General features: G+C 43.9%; 1 protein-coding gene across 7 annotated transcripts in view; it reads right to left on the bottom strand.

Annotated features, from left to right (window-relative positions):
* FBXW12 (F-box and WD repeat domain containing 12) overlaps positions 1-18,574 on the bottom strand; it is a 76,543-nt gene that overhangs the window by 18,428 nt on the left and 39,541 nt on the right. For 5 of the 7 annotated variants that reach the window (XM_078443106.2, XM_078443105.2, XM_081794291.1 and 2 more), the window contains 3 exons: positions 2,462-2,499; positions 2,079-2,236; positions 1,164-1,282 (listed from right to left, as the gene is read on the bottom strand). In XM_078443106.2, the coding sequence (XP_078299232.1) occupies positions 1,164-1,282; positions 2,079-2,236; positions 2,462-2,499 (315 nt within the window). Of the gene's footprint in view, positions 1-1,163; positions 1,283-2,078; positions 2,500-3,126; positions 3,811-6,034; positions 6,088-18,574 lie in introns of those variants that run through there. The other 2 variants (XM_078443112.2, XM_081794283.1) reach the window with 2 other exon arrangements.

Raw genomic sequence — 18,574 nt, 5'->3', positions numbered from 1 at the left:
TTCAGGAGTCGACTCACTGAGTGTCTCTGGTTTAGGGTTCCTTGCTAGGTTGCAACATGTTGACTGGGGATACAATAACCTGAAGGATTGAAGATCAGCTTCCAAGATGGTTCACTCACGTGACTGCAAGCTAGTGTTGGCTGTTGGCAGAAGGCCCGAGCTCTTTGCCACATGGATCATCATCCACTGGGCTTCAGGGACGTGGGACTGGTTTCCCTAAGAGCAAGTTATGCAAGAGTGTACTTTTCTGGTTTATCTTCTCAGCTTTACGGAGATGTAACGGGCATAGAACATTGTGTGACTTTAGGAGTATCCTTCTAGACTTTTAGTTCATTATTCTCCTGCCACCTCAAGTATTCATAAAGAGGTATTTTGTCATACTCTAGAAGATCCTGTGTGACAAAGAAGCATTATGTAGGTTTTTAAAGTTTATTTTGACAGAGAGAGGGTGTGTGCGCACGAGTGGGGAGAGGAGGTAGGGGAGAGACAGAGACAGAGAGACAGAGAATCCCAAGCAGGCCCTGCACTGTCAGTGCAGAGCCCGATATGGGGCTTGAACCCACAAACCATGAGATCACAATCAGAGCCCAAATCAAGAATCAGATGCTTAAACGACTGAGCCATCCAGATACCTCAAAGAATCATCATATAATTTTTACAGGGAGGAAAGAGAAGTCCAAACAGGGCAAGCCAAGAAAATATAAAAATTTGGGTCCCATGTTGGGATTTTCCCATTCCCTATCCAGTGATTCTTGCACTATTTTTACTAATCCTGAAATGTAAGACCGTTGTGCTCCTTGGCAGTGATCGGAGTTAGAGACCACTTTCTGAAAAATCCAACGTAACAAGTGCCAACAGTTGACAGGAAGGGGGGAGAATAACTAGTGAAGATGCCCAGCGCCCAAAGTTTCTTTCACAGTCATTCCACGTTACCAACAGAAATTAAGTCTTTGCGCACATTTATATCTAGAAACACACATTAAAAAATGAATTTTCTGTGTGTCTGTAGACTAGATGAAAAGGTCACAGATTACCAACTAGAAGACCCACTCTGAAACTCTGTTCCCGGCACCAATTCTTAGCATCATTTCTCCCCAGCACCCATTTCCTGCATGGAAGACGGACACGGGCATACATTACCTGTGCTCATCGGCCAGACTCACCTCCTGCACATCCCAGGCATAAAGCATGTGCTTGGACGACACAGTACAAATGATGGACTTCTCCCGTCCACCCATTGTGGGGCCATTTCCTGACAGATAAGCCATAGGTCCTATGATTCCTAGAAGGAAACACAGACAATACTTGAGGGATGATGCAGTCAAGTAAAGAGAACTCTGGAAAGATAGTTGTTAAGTTTTCCTGCACCCTCTTGGGAGAGTTTGGAGAAGAGAAGTTGGGTGGCCTTCAGAGTCATCCAAAAATGGGTTCCCATTGCAGACTGGCCATTTGGGAGACACTGGCCAATTGGTTTTTCTCCTTCGTTTCAGTTTCCATAGATATAAAATGGGGATAAAAACGTCACCATCAGAGAACTGTTCTGAGTTTTAAAAGAGGTACTAGGATGGGGCACCCGGGTGGCTCAGTCGGTTGAGTGTCCAACTTCAGCTCAGGTCGTGATTTCATGATTCATGAGTTCAAGCCCTACACTGGGCTCGCTGCTGTCAGCACAGAGCCCTCTTTGGATCCTCTGTCTCCCTTTCTCTGCCCCTCCCCTACTCTCACACGCACTCTCAAAAATAAAACATTTAAAAGATAAAAATAAAAATAAAAGAGGTATTAGGAATAAAGCAAACAGAACTTCTGTTATTTAAGTTTCCTTTTTAAAATTTTTATCCTAGGAGGGATGGGAAGTCTGCGGAGAAAGGGAGTCCTCACAGGGCCTGATCTGCTCTTGTGACCACTGGGGACAAGAGAAGAAGCAGGGAGACCAGGGACAGCTACCACCGCAGCCCAGTCCCACCAAGTTTTAATCTTCTTTCTCCTCACTGAATGAAAACAAGGGGGGGGGGGGAGAAAATGGCACATTTCTTAAAACAAGTTTGTCACGGTCCTCTAGGCTCCTCCTACCCCCATACCGAGGTTCCCAGTTGCTTCTTTGAAGATAAAGTCCTCTGGTTGCGCCAAGGCCATCTGATACTCCTGCTTTGTTTGTTTGAGGAAGAATTGTTTCCACGTCTGTGAGCCCAGGCACTTGGAGAAGTTGCAGAAGCTCCATTTCTTCAGACACAGGTTTCTGGAAACAGAGTCATAACACCACCCCCACCCCCACCCCAGGCTGTGCCCCCGTCAGTCCACCTCCTCGGGAGCACTGGTCTCACGAACCCCTCCCTCTCTGTGAGCATCACTCACGCCTCTCAAGACAGGGCCACCCGCAGGCCTCCCTTGGGTACGCAATCCAAGCGTACGTCTTCCCCCATGAGACACACCTGCCTTCCCGCCTTGCCCTTGCCTTGCTCACCTCCACAGGTGATCGTTCTCGGCAACTCTATTCCATTCCTGAGGGGGAGAAAGGAAGGGGTGAGCAGGCAGTCAGTCCCCAAAGGCTGGCTTCTCCTCTGCTATCATTTGTTCTGGTTGCAAGGCCCACACCGGTTCACCAGCCAGCATCCCAGCTCTCATGGCCCTCCCCGTCTGGGGGGACGGGGACAGGGTGATAGCAGAGGTCCGTCAAGGCTAAGACAGGCCCTTGGGATTCCTGTGAGAGTTTAGAGGGAGAAATGGGGACTTTTTGGAGCTTGAAATGGGGGCCGCAAGGACCATTTAGTCAGTACAGCAACTCCTGGGTATCAGTGTGTCCTTTTCATTTAACAAAACAGGAGGCCCTCGGAGGGGAAGGATGCTAACCCCCAACACACAAGGTACCACTCCATTATTCTGCAAATGGGGGCTCAAACTGGTCAAGAGAAGCAACTAAAATCCAGGGACATTGATCTCTGGGAGCTGAGCGGATGGGCCCGAACAAGGTAAATTTAAGCAAAGAGGGAGGCTGTGTGGGTATAAGGCTCGCGTAGCCAAGATCTCAAAGCTGAGAGACCGAGGTGAAAGGGTTCTTGTGCAAGGACTTGTGGAGAGGTGTGGGGGTGGGGCGGGTCAGACAGAGAGCGGATCGTGGAGAACATTTACCCTGTTCACTTGGGAAGCCTGGAGCAAGCTGAACGCGTCCAGGAAAGAGAAGATTTTTAACGTCGGCAGATCAGGCAGTTGGAGCGCCATCTTGCACGGCCTGAGCCTACATCCAGTCTCCTTTCTCCTCTCCAGTTGCTCTGAATTTAAAGGCCTGGCCCAAGTCTGCAGCACTCGGGAGGATTTCCACCTGCAGCTCATCTGGCTCTGATGGAAACAGCCTGCAGGTGCGTGCACTCGCAGGGAGGTGGCCCTCCACTTCGGCCTCCTCCGGGACCAGATCCATGAGCTGAGGGCATCCCTCCCTGCACTCGCCTGTTCATTGTGTTCATTGTGTCAACGTGTTCGACAACACCTTTTTTCTTTTGCACTGTGAACCGAAAGTGCAGGATCCGGGGCAGCTCTAGGTGCTGATGAACTTGTCAAGACTGTCTAGGAAATTTTGACTGACACCCTCCAAGTTCCAAATCACTGGGGTAGGGAATCAGGTTGGCACGTTTATATGTCTATTTTGAGACATCGAATCTGACCAGCACGGCCTATCTCCCAGCACCAACACAGCCCCTGGGTTTCTACCTTTGTGCATTTCACTTTCCAGAGGAAGGAGAAAGCATGGGCTACAGAGGCCTGTGCTAAGGGCACAGGGCTTATCTGAGATGGCTCTCACAGGTGGTGCCTTTCTCTTGTGACCCAATACTTTTCTTCCAAGAACTTAACAACTGATTATTTTCTTTTTTTTTTTAATTTTTTAAGTTTATTTATTTATTTATTAAAAAAAATTTTAACGTTTATTTATTTTTGACAAAGAGAGAGAGAGAGAGAGACAAGTGTGAGTGGGGGAGGGGAAGAGAGAGAGGGAGACACAGAATCCAAAGCAGGTTGCAGGCTCTGAGCTGTCAGCACAGGGCCCAATGAGGGGCTTGAACCCACGAACCGTGAGATCATGACCTGAGCCAAAGTCAGATGCTCAACCGACTGAGCCACCCAGGTGCCCCTTAAGTGTATTTATTTTGAGAGAGAGACAGAGTATGAAGGGGATAGAGGCAGAGAGAGGGGAGAGAGAGAATCCTAAGCAGGTTCCACACTGTCAGCACAGAGCCAGACGTGAGGCTTGGACTCATGAAGTGTGAGATCACGACCTGAGCCAAAACCAAGAGTCAGATGCTTTACCGACTGAGCCACCTAGGCTCCCCTGATTCCAGTATTTTCTATGAGTTCCTGTCTGAGGCTCAACGGTGATGACCCCTGTAAACTGGGTCAGGCTGCCTCCGCCTGACCCACAGTAGTGGTCCTCAGAAGCACCATTTTTCCTGCAATGATATCTACTCTATTATCCAAAACTAGACTGGGCTTTCCTTTTTCTTTTTTTAAATTAAAAAAATTGTTTTAATGTTTATTTTTGAGAAAGAGAGAGTGAGTGAAAGGGAGAGACAGAGTGTGAGCAGGGGAGGGGCACAGAGAGAGGGAGACACAGAATCTGAATCAGGCTTCAGGTTCTGAGCTGTCAGCACAGAGCCTGACATGGGGCTCAAACTCATGAACCTCGAGATCATGACCTGAGCTGAAGTTTGTGGCTTAACCAACTGAACCACCCAGGTGCCCCCAGACTGGGCTTTTCTGGGATAAATGTCCTCTTCCTCAGAATTTGCATTGGGAAACTTCACACTGACAGGCCAATAAAGTACAAACCTCACAACTATGCGGAGACATATTTTTCGTTCTGTTGAATTAGGTTCATAGGAAACTGGTTTGAAGAGGATGTGGTTTGAAGAGAAATAAACTGTTGTAAAGAAAAAAAAAATCCTGGTTTCAAGATAGATAAAGGGAGTCTTACAATATCTTTCATATCAATAATTCATTCAAGTCCTTTCTAAGTCAGTTTCCCTGAACTATGCCATTTTACTAATTATAAAATTAAAACACAATCTTTGGGGGTATCTGGGTGGCTCAGTCTGCTAAGCAGTCTGCTAAGTCACGGTCTCAAAGTTCATGAATTCGAGCTCCACATCAGGCTCTGTGCTAACAGCTCAGAGCCTGGAGCCTACTTTGGTCTCTGTCTCCCTCTCTCTCTGCCCCTCCCCCTCTCGTGCTCTGACTCTCTCTCTTTCTCTCTCAAAAATGAATAAACATTAAAACTAAATAAAATACAATCTGTGTTTTGGTTTGCTGAATTCAAGTGAATGAACAAGCTCTTGACTATTCACTGCCTTTAATACCAACAAAAAAATGTATGTTCAAATTTATGAGACCTTGATATACATCCTAAATTGTCTTCAAATATATTCATGTTTGGACAAATAACACCTGGGACTGCACACCTGCCAGCCTGAAATAAAAAACAAGTGTTGTGGAGGATGTGGAGAAAAAGGAACCCTTGTGCCCTGTTGGTGGGAATGCAAACTGTGGAAAATAGTATGGAGGTTCCTCAAAAAATTAAAAATAGGACGACCTTATGATTTACTAATTCCACTAATGGGTATTTACCCAAAGAAAACAAAAACACTCATCTGAAAAGATATATGCACCCCTATGTTTATTATGGCATTATTTACAATAGCCGAGATATGGAAGCAGCCCAAGTGTCCAGCCATAGACAAATGGATAAAGAAGATATGGTATATAAGATGTATATACAATGGAATATTACCCGACCTTAAAAAAAAAAAGAATGAAACTTTGCCATTTGCAACAACATGGATGGCTCTGGAGAGTATAATGCTAAGTGAAATAAGTCAGAGAGAAAAACAAATACCATATGATTTCACTCATATGTGGAATTTTAAGAAACAGATGAAAAAAGGGGGAGAGATACAAAAAACAGACTCTCAAATATAGAGAACAAACTGGTGGTTACCAGAGGGGAGGGAGGGGATGGGTGAAATAGGCAAAGGGGAGCAAGAGTACTTACTGAGTACTGAGTAACATATGGAATTGTTGAATGCCTTTAATGTACATCTGAAACTAACATAACACTGTATGTTAATTATACTGGCATTTTTTAAAGCCTCAAATTCAGAGAATTCCTAAAGCAAAACAAAAACAAAATAAATAAATATCTACAACACTTGTGGAAAAATCTTAAGTTTCCCAGTGTAAACACTATAAATATATAGTGTAAATAAATATAGGGTATAGTATACATAACTACACAAATGGTTTGAATATACTTATAGTCAAGTAGATGTGCCCAAAAGCACTCCATTCTTTTTTTTTTTTAATTCTTTTTTTTAATGTTTTATTTTATTTTTGAGACAGAGAGAGACAGAGCATGAGCGGGGGAGGGTTAGAGAGAGAGGGAGACACAGAATCGGAAGCAGGCTCCAGGCTCTGAGCTGTCAGCACAGAGCCTGACGCGGGGCTCAAACTCACAGACGGTGAGATCATGACCTGAGCCGAAGTCGGAAGCTCAACCGACTGAGCCACCCAGGCACCCCAAAAGCACTCCATTCTAATATATCCTTTGTCTAACCCTCTCTAACATTTTATTTTTATTTTATTATTTTTTTATTGTTTATTTTGAGGGAGAAGGAGAGTACTCACGAGTGGGGGAGGAGCAGAGAAAGAGAATCCGAAGCAGGCTCCGTGCTGTCAGCATGAAGCCGATATGGGGCTCAAACTCACCAACCATGAGCTCATGACCTGAGCTAAAACCAAGAGTCTGACACTTAACTGACTGAGCCACCCAGGCGCCCCCCACCACCTCTAAAATTTTAAAAGCCTCTCAGTGTGAAATCAATAAAAGGACAAAATACACAAAAAACAAAACAGCACATGGGACTGGAATTTGGTGACAAGCCTCCTTCCAGTTCTAATGGTCCAGGACATTGAATGTTAGAACTGATTTTTGGGTTGCTGCCTGCCCATACCCTCTGTAAGGTGGGAATGATGATTTCAAACTGACTCTGTCTCAGGATCTCTCTCTCTCTCTCTCTCTCTCTCTCTCTGTGTGTGTGTGTGTGTGTGTTTCTTATTCTCTCTCTGATTAGGCATTCCTGCAATTTCTTCAGGGTTCTTCATTCTACCTGCATCCAGCCTATGGGTCCCTGTGTCCGTATAACAAATGTGCAGTAAAAGGACGTTGTAAGCATGCAAGGCACTCTCCGTTTGTCCCTCCACTTCCCCTGCCCCCCATCATGTAAATCACTTATCTTCGTTTCATTAAGGTCTTGTTCTTTTGTTTGGAACACATCCTTCTGTGTCTTTATTCTTCCTAGACTCTCTGTGCTGGTTTTTATGCATTAGAGAAAACAGCTACCTCTCCCGGTCTTGGCTTGGTGTAGGATTAACCTTATCAGCCAACCCTGCCCTATCTCTTGGTTGTCTCTCAAACCTTGGTGATTGTCCAAGTAGCCTGTTTTATTTTTAGTGGCTCCTAGTAGTTGAGGGTGTGCCAGGACCTGTCAGTGTCCCGAAGGGGAGGATCTCAGTCAGCATCTAGATTCAGGCTGATTGGAAGCCTGACCCTCAGGCAGCAGCTTTGAAACATGTACAAATATACCTCTTTCAGGGGAAGATGGGCCTTTCTGTCTGCTTCCTCTGTGTTGAGCCCTGGGGTGACAGCCAGGGGAGAACTGTTTATTTCTTTGATCCTGTCCTGTTGAACCTGTGAACATAAGCCCCATTGGCCACCAGAGCCAGACTATCAAGAGATGTGTCTTCCGGGCAGTAGATACAAAAGCCAGGGCACTGGACACATGCAAAATCTGATTCTATTTCCTTTCGAAGAAGGAAACATTGAAGCTCAGAATGCCGAGGTATGCTGAATATTCAGCCTCCCGATTCTGATGGTACAAGCAACCCGGATCTGGGGCTTCTTTGGGGTAGAATCTCTTTCCTCCCTTAGCCAAGCCAGCATTTCTTTGCCCAAGAAATAGCGAATTAACCTAGTTAACCCTGCAGTTGTATAACTAACACCATAATGAACATACAGAACAGTTTCATTACTGTCCCAAATTCCCCGGTGCCCCCCAGAGCTGACTTTTGATAAACAAGTTTTTTTTTATTTTTAATTTTTTTAAATGTTTTTATTTGAAGGAGAGAGAGAGAGACAGAGCATGAGCAGGGGAGGAGCAGAGAGAGAGGGAGACACAGAATTTGAAGCAGGCTCCAGGCTCTAAGCTGTCAGCACAGAGCCCGATGCAGGGCTCGAACTCACAAACTGTGAGATCATGACCTGAGCCAAAGTCGGACGCTTAACTGACTGAACCACCCAGGCGCCCCTTTAATTTTTTTAATTAAAAAAGTTTTTAGTGTTTATTTTTTGAGAGATAGTGCAAGTGGGGGAGGGGGAGAGAGAGAGGGAGAGAGAGAGAATCCCAAGCAGGCTCCGCGCCATCAGCACAGAGCCCGATGCAGGGCTCGATCGAACTCATGAACCACGACATCATGACCTGAGCCGAAATCAAGAGTTGGACACCTAACTGGCTGAGCCACTCAGGTGTCCCAATAAACAAGTTCTTAATGAAGTCCAATTTATCAATTTTTTCTTTAATGAACTATATTTTTCCTTTTCCAGGTAGATTTGCCTACCACAAAGTTACTTTTTGCTAGAATCTTTATTGTTCTGGCCTTTCATATTTAAATCTGGGATTCACTGTGAATTAATTTTTCTGTATGGACTCCATCTGACATAGCACCAAGGGTAGAAAAGGTGATTCTTTCTCTGTTACAGTTTACGGACATCTTTGTCGAAAATCAGGTGATCGTCATATATGTTGGTCTATTTGTGGATTCAGTATTATGTTCCATTGATCTATTTAAGTAATAAATTTATTCCCTTCCTCATGGAGACAGGGGGAAGATTATCCTAATCAGATAGGGGACTGAGAGGACAGGAGGCAGGTTTGCAGTATTTTAAGGTTCCATCTACTTCTGGATCACCTGGATGTGATTTCTGGTGTGCACCTTGAGATGTTCCAGCCAAAAGTGTAGTGCGTTTATAAGGGTCTCTATGCTTTGTTGGGTCTTGAAATTTGATGTTTTCCTTTTTAGCCCTGAGACACTGTGGGATATTTTAGAGGCTTTCTGTCCAACTTTTTTTTTTTTTAATGTTTATCATTTTTGAAAGACAGAGAGAGAGAGAGCGCAAGCCAGGGTGGGGCAGAGAAAGAGGGAGACACAGAATCCGAACCAGGCTCCAGGCTCTCCCGACGTGGGCTCGAACTCACAAACCGTGAGATCATGACCTAAGCCGAAACCAGACACTTAACCGACTGAGCCACCTAGGTGCCCCAAGCTTTCTGTCCAACTTCTTATTCCCCTACTCAGTGCAGTGCAAGAATTTGGCAAACGCCTCCAGAGAAAGGAGAAACCAAGTCATACGTTGGAGTCTCATCCTCCTTCCTTCTTTTCCCTGGAATATTGGCCACCTGAATCCTGGCTTCCATGCCATCCACAAATTTCAGTCTGCCACTTCATTTTGCTTATTCCTCTGACCCTTAGCAACAATTCTACCCAGATCTCTGTGTGCCTGGGTTTTCAGGCTCCCTCACGCTATTATCAACAGTCCAGCATCAATAGGCAAAAATTAGATAAAGAATTTTAGCTCCCACTCTGGTCCACTTCCTTTTGACATCTGCCCACTCAAATCCTAGTTACCTAGGCAGCTCTCTGATGATTTCATATAAATTCATTTCTTAAAATCTTATTTCCCTTTTAATCTGGTTTTCATGGGAGCATGAGTTTTCCACCAATCATTCCATCATCGCCAGAAAAGGATGTCTGGGGTCCTGGTTTCAATGATATCTATATACTGATGACTCCTCTATTTATATATCTGTCCCAGGCATCTAATGTGAGTTTAAAACTGTGTAACCTGTTGTCTCCTTAACATTTGTACTTGATGTTTAAAAGGCATCTCCAACTTCCTGTTTAAAACCATATTCTTTCTGGTCCCACGGATGTACATTTCCTGTGTCCCCGTGCATAGTGAATGCCCCTTGCATTCTATTCTCTTGCTCAGGCCAAAAGTCTCAAAGTTTTTCTTGACTTCTGTTTGCTTGTGACCCTCATCTTCCCTTGTAGTACCCCATCTCTGCCTTCATATCTCAGCTCAAATATTACCTCCACATAAAGTTTTTCCTAAAATAAAAAAAAATTTTTTTCCCTAAAATAACACTTTCCATCAAGTGTGGCCCCTTTAAAAAAATCTTTCTTAGAAGTTGTGGTTTATATATACAATGGAATACTACATGGCAACGAGAAAGAATGAAATATGGCCTTTTGTAGCAACGTGGATGGAACTGGAGAGTGTTATGCTAAGTGAAATAAGTCATACAGAGAAAGACAGATACCATGTTTTCACTCTTATGTGGATCCTGAGAAACGTAACAGAAACCCATGGGGGAGGGGAAGGAAAAAAAAAAAAAAAAAGGAGGTTAGAGTGGGAGAGAGCCAAAGCATAAGAGACTGTTAAAAACTGAGAACAAACTGAGGGTTGATGGGGGGTGGGAGGGAGGGCAGGGTGGGAGGGAGGGCAGGGTGGGTGATGGGTATTGAGGAGGGCACCTTTTGGGATGAGCACTGGGTGTTGTGTGGAAACCAATTTGACAATAAATTTCATATTTAAAAAAATCTTTCTTAAAGTTTATTTATTTATTTTGAAAGAGAGAGAGAGGGAGAGGGAGAGGGCGTGTTCGTGAGTGGGAGGGGGCAGAGAGAGGGAGAGGTTCTGCACTGAGCCCAACGTGTGACTCGAATTCACAAACTGTGAGATCATGACCTGAGGTGAAATCAAGATTTGGATGCTCAACCGGCTGAGACACCCAGTTGCCCAAGTGTGGCCCTTTTTGCTATTTTGTCTTCATACTTTTAACAGCACCTGTAATTCACTTTTAAACAAATTATTAGGTACATTTATTTGCTTATCTGTTTATTGTGTCTCTCCCTCAACGGAATATAATTTCTTGGATCAAAGGAATCTGTCTCTGACTCACTTTTGAATCAACCAAGTCCAGGCTTGTTTCTGGAAACAGGAGATTTAATTATAATCCAATGAATGAAGGAATGGCTGGATATATTTTAAGCTGATGGGAACAGCGAGTACCCTGATGCCACAGTCGCTAACAACCATGGCTGACACGGAAGGGCTCCTGCTTGATGTAAGGACAAACACAAATGAGAGATGAGACTTAATTTTCCCTGTTGAAAACGAAGGAAAAGATTTCCTTCCCTTCCCTTTTTACCAGAGCATTAACTTTGGAAATTTGGCAACTGTATGTCCTTTCTCTGTCTCTTTGAAGTGTATAAAATCTTTTTGGAGGTTAAATGAGACTCTTGCCAGAGTACCCTTACCGTGACGGGCACTGAGTAATGTATAGAATTGTTGAATCACTATATTGTACACCTGAAACTCATACAACACTGCATGTTAAGTATACTGGAAAACAACAAACAAATAAGATTCTTTCCAGCTTTAGGACCCAGGTAGGTCTTTATGACCAAGGTAGGTCTTTCTCAAGGACCTGGGAGCCAGGTCTTTGAAATGTAAACATCCCGGGAGATAGTACCCCTATCTCGCAGTTTCTGTGGGAGGGCAGGAGCCTAACTTCGGTGGGTACCTTCCTCCCAGTTGAAAAAGTATCTCCTTTCATGAAGAGTTTATTTTTCCTTTGTATGAAACCAATGAACCAACACAGATGTTTACCCCATTACCAGGTGAACTTAGGGTGAACCATGTAATAAATGGTGCTGTCATGTCTTCTTGCTGGATGACTAGTCATTTATTGTCTATCTTGAGAACATGTATGTAATGGGTATCTGCTGGGCCACATCAAAGGGTGAGACTTCTTTCTGTCTTTGTAATCTCTTCATGGATTGCCTGTGATCCACACCACATTCTTTCTGGCTTGATACTTATTCAACAATAAAATTCTCTTTTCCTTCTAAATTTTTTTTTAATGTTTATTTTTGAGAGAGAGAGAGACAGACAGACAGAGTGTGAGTGGGCAAGGGGTAGAGAGAGAGGGAGACACAGAATCCGAAGCGGGCTCCAGGCTCCCAGCTGTCAGCACAGAGCCCAACACGGGGCTTGAGCTTACAAGCTGTGAGATCATGACCTGAGCTGAAGTCAGACGGTTAACTGACTGAGCCACCCAGGTGCCCCTCTTTTTCTTCTACCTTTGTGGAGAGGCTTCCTGGGTTGGGAGATTTTTTTTTTTAAGATTTTTATTTTAAGTAATCTCTATATCAAACTCACAACCCCAAGAGCAAGACTGCATGCTCCACCAACTGAGCCAGCCAAATCTGCCCCTGGGAGATTTTGTTTTTAATTACACTTCTCTGATGCTGACAAAGGTGGGGGGAAATTACTTCTTGTGAGGATATGTGAATTTTAGACATATTCCAAACACGCTTGTTTGTCTCTGAAGCAATAAGCCAAAGGGCAAGATAAACATCAACACATCCAACCTAAATGAAGAATGAAGTAACAATTACAGATCCAGATATTTACGTGGGAAGACATTTGGTCATGTTGCATATTTTCCCATCCTTTCATGAGAATAAATACAGGAGAATTAGATATTTCTGCTCAAAGAATAAGACAAAATATCCAAGAATATAAAATACATATTGCCACGCAATCCCAGCCTATTTCCTATCTTTTTCTGAACAGATTGACATTTTTCAGAAAAATATTTGATAAACACATGGAGTTCAAGATGAGGCCTCCATGGGACTTTCTCAACTGTCAGTTACTGAACAGCCTTATAAAGAAAACAGACTTTTGCTGTTCTAGGGGAAGGTATGCAAATTAGGGAAGTGCTTAATTATAGATGACTGGTAAAAATTTGAATGCTAATGAGTAGTTGTTTCTGGGGAGAGAAAGAGAAAAGTCTAGTCTGGTAAAAAACGGGTATGATTATCTATGCCTCCTTGTATGGGGGGGGGGGCTCCTTTACAGGGAGACTTTGTAGCTCTGCCCATCAAGATGGGCCAGTTTCTCTGGACTTTGTGACTTTCTTTGGCCAGCAGTCACCCTCAGGATGAGGTGTGACAGCCCATGGGCCCTCAGATGAGCAAGGGGAAGTGATCCCTCTAAATTATGGAAGGGGAAGATGGTTTTGCCATATTCCTCCATATAGCATCTACTCTGCTGTTGAAATTTGATTTCACTGTTTTTCTGGTGGAAAATTCTGCCCATCCATAGCAAACTGGTATTTAAAACATCTTTTGGAGGTACCTATGATTTTCCAAGGTCTTTTTTTTTCTAATATCAGCCTTTAAAAAATTATAATTCTACTTTATGATTGATATACTTTCTCTCATACAGAAAGAGACATGTAATTTAGGAAAACCTGTAATTTCTCTCTATAATTAGATGTTTCAGTCTATCTCAATTTGGTCAGCTTCACCTTCCTAGTGAAAGAAAATCAGCAGCTCTTAAACCATGCAAGTGTAAATGCCCATGGCTAACGTATATGATCTCATAATCTTAAAGTGCCCTGTTAAACACTTTCCAATGAGAAAATATCTTTTCCTAAAATTAATAAGGGTTTGGAGAAAATATGATTCTCTGAACTTGCTCTAAGCAGCGTGGCAAGTTTCTTAGGTCCCCAATAAGAGGAATAGAGTAGTTCTACTGATGGTCCTTTTGGAGATGGAACCTCTGGTTCTTTTACTAGATTGCATCGAGGGGCACCTGAATGGCTCAGTCGGTTAAGCGTCTGACTTCAGCTCAGGTCATGATCTCGCAGTCTGCGAGCTGGAGCCCCACGTTGTGCTGACAGCTCAGAGCCTGGAGCCTGCTTCAGATTTTGTCCCCCTCTCTCTCTGCCTCTGCCCCCCCGCCACTTGCACTCTGTCTCTGTCTCTCTCTCAAAAATAAACATTTAAAAAAATTTTGGATTGCATTGAGCTATGTATCATACACGCCTGTTGCCCCTTTTACACCCCCTGGGCCCACCCAAGTTCACCTGTAACTAAAGATAAAGCAAGAGGACTTCCCAATGTGCTATCGTCTTTACACATCCCAGGTATGGGCATCTTTTCTCTGCCTGAGGCTTTCTAGTACCTGAGGGGTCCTTGCATGGCTGCACAGACAGCTATCAGGGATACAGGAGTAAAAGCTTCTGAGGGTAGTCCTCACACACTGGGGCACGGGACTTGGTGGGTAAATGTTTCAGCCTCACACACTGACCTGGGATGCTTCTGAGTTTGCTCTACACAGCTTCTCAGAGATTCCCTCAGTGGGAGACAGCACAGACCTGCTCAGGAAAGCCACAGTGGATGGCTTTTCTATCTTCCTGGTCTCGTTTTCCCCTGATTCCTCATCCTCCTCCCCCTGCCCCTCACCGGGTACCATCTTCAAAATAAAGCATGCCATTTAACTCCTAGTCTCAGGATCTTTTGGGGAGAAGCAATTCTGAGACTATTGGTATAGCAACTGTTCAAGTGTCAGTCAGATGACAGTGAGGACTGTCTTGCTAGTATTAAGTGCCATGCTGGTAAAGACATGTGGTGGATTGGGATGAGGTACAGATGGAAAGTGAAACACTAATTTATGCATTAGCTCTAGAATTTGAACTGTATGTGGGGAAAGTGATTGGAAGGTCCTAGAGTTGGGTGTTTGGCTGATCATAACCTAAGGACATGCTGTGAAAACCAAAATCCTGCCATGACAGCATTTGAACAGATCTTTTCTTTCTTTCTTTCTTTCTTTCTTTCTTCCTTCCTTCCTTTATGTTTATTTTTGAGAGACAGAGAGAGAGACAGAGCATGAGCCAGGGAGGGACAGAGAGAAAGGAGACACAGAATCTGAAGTAGGCTCCAGGCTCTGAGCTATCAGCACACAGCCCACCATGGGGCTCGAACTTACAAGCTGTGAGATCATGACCTGAGCCAAAGTCGGACGCTTAACCAACTGAGTCACCCAAGGGCCCCCAGATGCTCATTTCTTGTAGCAAGAAGGCAAACTGCTAAGATTAAGGCCAGGATTTAATTACAAGGGCAGTGGAGTTAAAAGGATGTCAATGCACAGAACTTCCAGGTCTTCTCTGCTAAATTAGGACATTAAAGCTGATGGAGTAAGACCGGATCTTCCTGAGATCACTGAACCCTTAGATTCCCCTAAAAACCCTCTGGGTCTACAGAAGTAATTGCCTTACCTTTGTGAGAGGAGAGCAGGCTCCCACTATCCTGTGGCCGTACAAAGGCCTCCTGAAGTGGCTGCCCCACAAGAGGATGTCTGCCCAACTCCAGTTCCACTCATGCCCCCTTCGTGGCCTCTAGGCCAGGAACTAAGTTCAGGTCTCAGCAGAGCCCTGGTGAGGAAATAGCTGATTTACCAAATGAGCTCTGTGCTGTGTTGTCATTTGTATTGTCTCATCTGTATTGTCGGGCACTGGGGAACAGGTGCAGAAGTGGATTGTGAGGTTTTCACCTGCTGGAGAAAAGGCTGGGCACAGAAGTACTTCTTGATATGAGGGCACTCGCAATAGCTCAGGATTTGACATCGTGTAAAGACATATGACATTGGCTCTTGACCCCACTGGGAGAGCTCTTTGGAGATTTGACATGAGGATGCCACGGTAAATGAGTCGGAAATGCTGGAATTGCCTTGGCAAATAGTGAGGGTAAGAGTTTCAGCAAAGGGATGTATAAGAATTGAATTATTAGGGGTGCCTGGCTGGCTCAGTCAGAAGAGCACGCGACTCTTGATGTCGGGTTCGTGAGTTCAAGCCCCACGTTGGGTGTAGAGATTACTTAAATAAATACAACTTTAAAAGAATGAATTGAATTATTATGTGATTACAGAGAACTCACTAGAATGGTCCTGGAGCTGATTATGATTACTATAACCCAGCTGAGTATCGTCCTGGAGAGGGACCAGAGGTCACGTCTCTCACAAAAGCAAACCAGAATGCATGAGTCAGATAGGCACCAACATCACTGAGAAGCTCAGTGGCAAGATTTTGTCCTCTGAAGGTCCTGGTGAGGACAGGAAAGTGGCTACAGAAGTGGGCTCCCTAGCATCAGTGGGGATGATAGGATTCCATACAACAGGAGCCAGATGGTCACAGCTCACTGTCAGAAGCCAGATGGGTGTGAACACTGTGAGAGGAAACAAGTCTGGCATTGCCACCTGGGGGCCTCGATCCACAAGGATTTGTGTCAGTGACAAAAAGGTATGAGATAGGACGGGCAGCCATTGATGGCACTGCTTACCTTCTACAGACAAAATGATAAAGAATGGGATTGCAGAAGACTCAAGTCAGCAACTAAGCTGAAAACTGTGAGCCCGTACACAATTTTGATATCTAAACCAGATCACAGAGTCCATTGCTTGAATGGGGACCTGGGTGTCCTTGAGAATGGAACCAACAGAGCCTCTGCAAGTATCAAAAACGTATATTCGCCTAGCCTTTTGCCAATGTGACTGACCTATGACCATGGACCCAAGTAATTCTACAATGGGGAAAGAGGGACACCCAGGTATACTGAGGGCTGTTGGATATAGAATAAGTCATGGGGATAAAAAGTACAGCGTAGGGAATACAGTCAATAATATCATATTAACTTTGCATGGTGAAAGATGATAGCTACATTTGTGGTGAGCATTTCCTAAGTATATAATTGTCGAATCACCACATTGCACACCTGAAACTAACATATTATATGTCAACTACACTTCAATTAAAAAAAAAAAAAGAAAAATCAATCACAGCCCTCGTGTTAAACTGAGGCACATGGAAACCAAATGATACACAGCTCAAGTCCATCTTATACTGGATCCGATGGTTCTGTGAATTTACCTCATGGTCATTTCTCTGGTCTGTGACTGATTGGCTACACCTGGCTGCTGGCAGAGCCCACATGCCGGCTCTATGGCCTGGAAAGTAAAATTCACTGTGGTAGGAAGAGCCAAGTGAGTGCTCCTGAAACTGCCTTGACTCATCAAAAGTAGAGCAGAGCTGTTCTGCATCCAGTAGAATCGCGGCCTCAAAGACAAAGGGAATGCAGTCACCACCACAGCCCAAAATATGGCTGTTGCATAAACAAGATGGATCATGGCAGATGAGTCACCTACTGCAAAGCTAACCATGCGGTCATAGCTATGGAGATGTGTTAACTGTAAGGAACAGATTGACACAAACTCTGGCACGTGGCTCTGGGCAAAGAGAGAGAGAGACAGAGGATCTGAAGAGGAGTCTGCACTGACAGCAGAGAGTCCTATGCGGGGTTCGAACTCACGAACCGTGAGATCATGACCTGAGCCGAAGTTGGACGCTTAACCGACTGAGCCACCCAGGCGCCCCTCCTCCTTCTTTTCATATCTGAATATTTCATAGGGCCGTCTGCACAACAGCGTTTGCCTCCATTCTTAGATCCTTCAGAACTACTGTTCCACGAAGGCTGTTCAGCCCCGCAACTTCCTTCACGTTTAGTTCAGGAGCCGCTTCAGTGTAGTTACGTTGATTTTCCTCTCAACAGTTTTGGACTTAATCAAACATTACCTCTTTGTTAAAATGACATTAGTGGGGGGACAAGGGGGTTCTTATTCTTCCTCCTTGGCAGTCCCATTATACGCTATTTTTCTGGTATCTCTATTTCACTCTTTATATCATAAATGCCTGGGTATCTAAAATTTGTGAAAAAAAAAGCATATGGAATTACTCATTCAGGGAAATTGGCCCCTCAAAGGAACCATAATTCCCTCTGGAAAGTGGAATTAGATTCTCTACACTCATTTATTGCATCGGAGGATATCTGCTTCCTGTCGCTCTGGAATCACACGTAACTGACTGAGCCACCCAGGAGCCCCTTATTTTGTTTTAAAAGACAATTATCACTCATTTGTGAATGTTTTACTTTGTTTGTTTTTTGTTTGTTTGCTTTTTTGTTTCAAGTTTTTACTTAAATTCCAGTTAGTTAATATACAGTGTAATATTAGTTTCAGGTGTAGAATTTAGTGATTCATCACTTACATATGACATCCAGGGCTCATCACAGCCAGTGCCCTCCTTAGTACCCATCACCCATTTAACCCATCCCCCTGCCCACCTCCCCTCCTCAGTTTGTTCTGTGTAACTAAGAATCTGTTTTATGGTTTGCCTCTCTCTCTTTTTCCCCCATGTGCATTTGTTTTGTCTCTTAAATTCCACATATGAGTGAAATCATATGGATTTGTCTTTCTCTGACTGACTTATTTCACTTAGCGTAATAGTCCTTAGCTCTATCCACGTCATTGTAAATGGCAAGATTTCATTCTTTTTTATGGCTGAGTAATATTCCATTTTATATGTATACCACATCTTCTTTATCCATTCACTGTTCATTCCTCCCTTTTTTCTCTCCTCACATATGGCTAAATCAGAAGAATAATTTTAAAAATCGCAGTGGTAATTGTCATTTAAGATTTGTTTCAGCCTAAAAGTTAAATTGTTTCTTTGTTTTATCATTCTATGATCATAGGATCTATGTGGTTTAGGAATAAACACAGTTTAGTTCT

This window comes from Panthera onca, chromosome A2 (genome assembly GCF_046562875.1).
Source record: "Panthera onca isolate mPanOnc1 chromosome A2, mPanOnc1 haplotype 2, whole genome shotgun sequence".
In the NCBI taxonomy this organism is placed as follows: domain Eukaryota; kingdom Metazoa; phylum Chordata; class Mammalia; order Carnivora; family Felidae; genus Panthera; species Panthera onca.
Note: the sequence above shows the minus strand (reverse complement) of the source record. Positions and strands in the feature narration are given on the sequence as shown.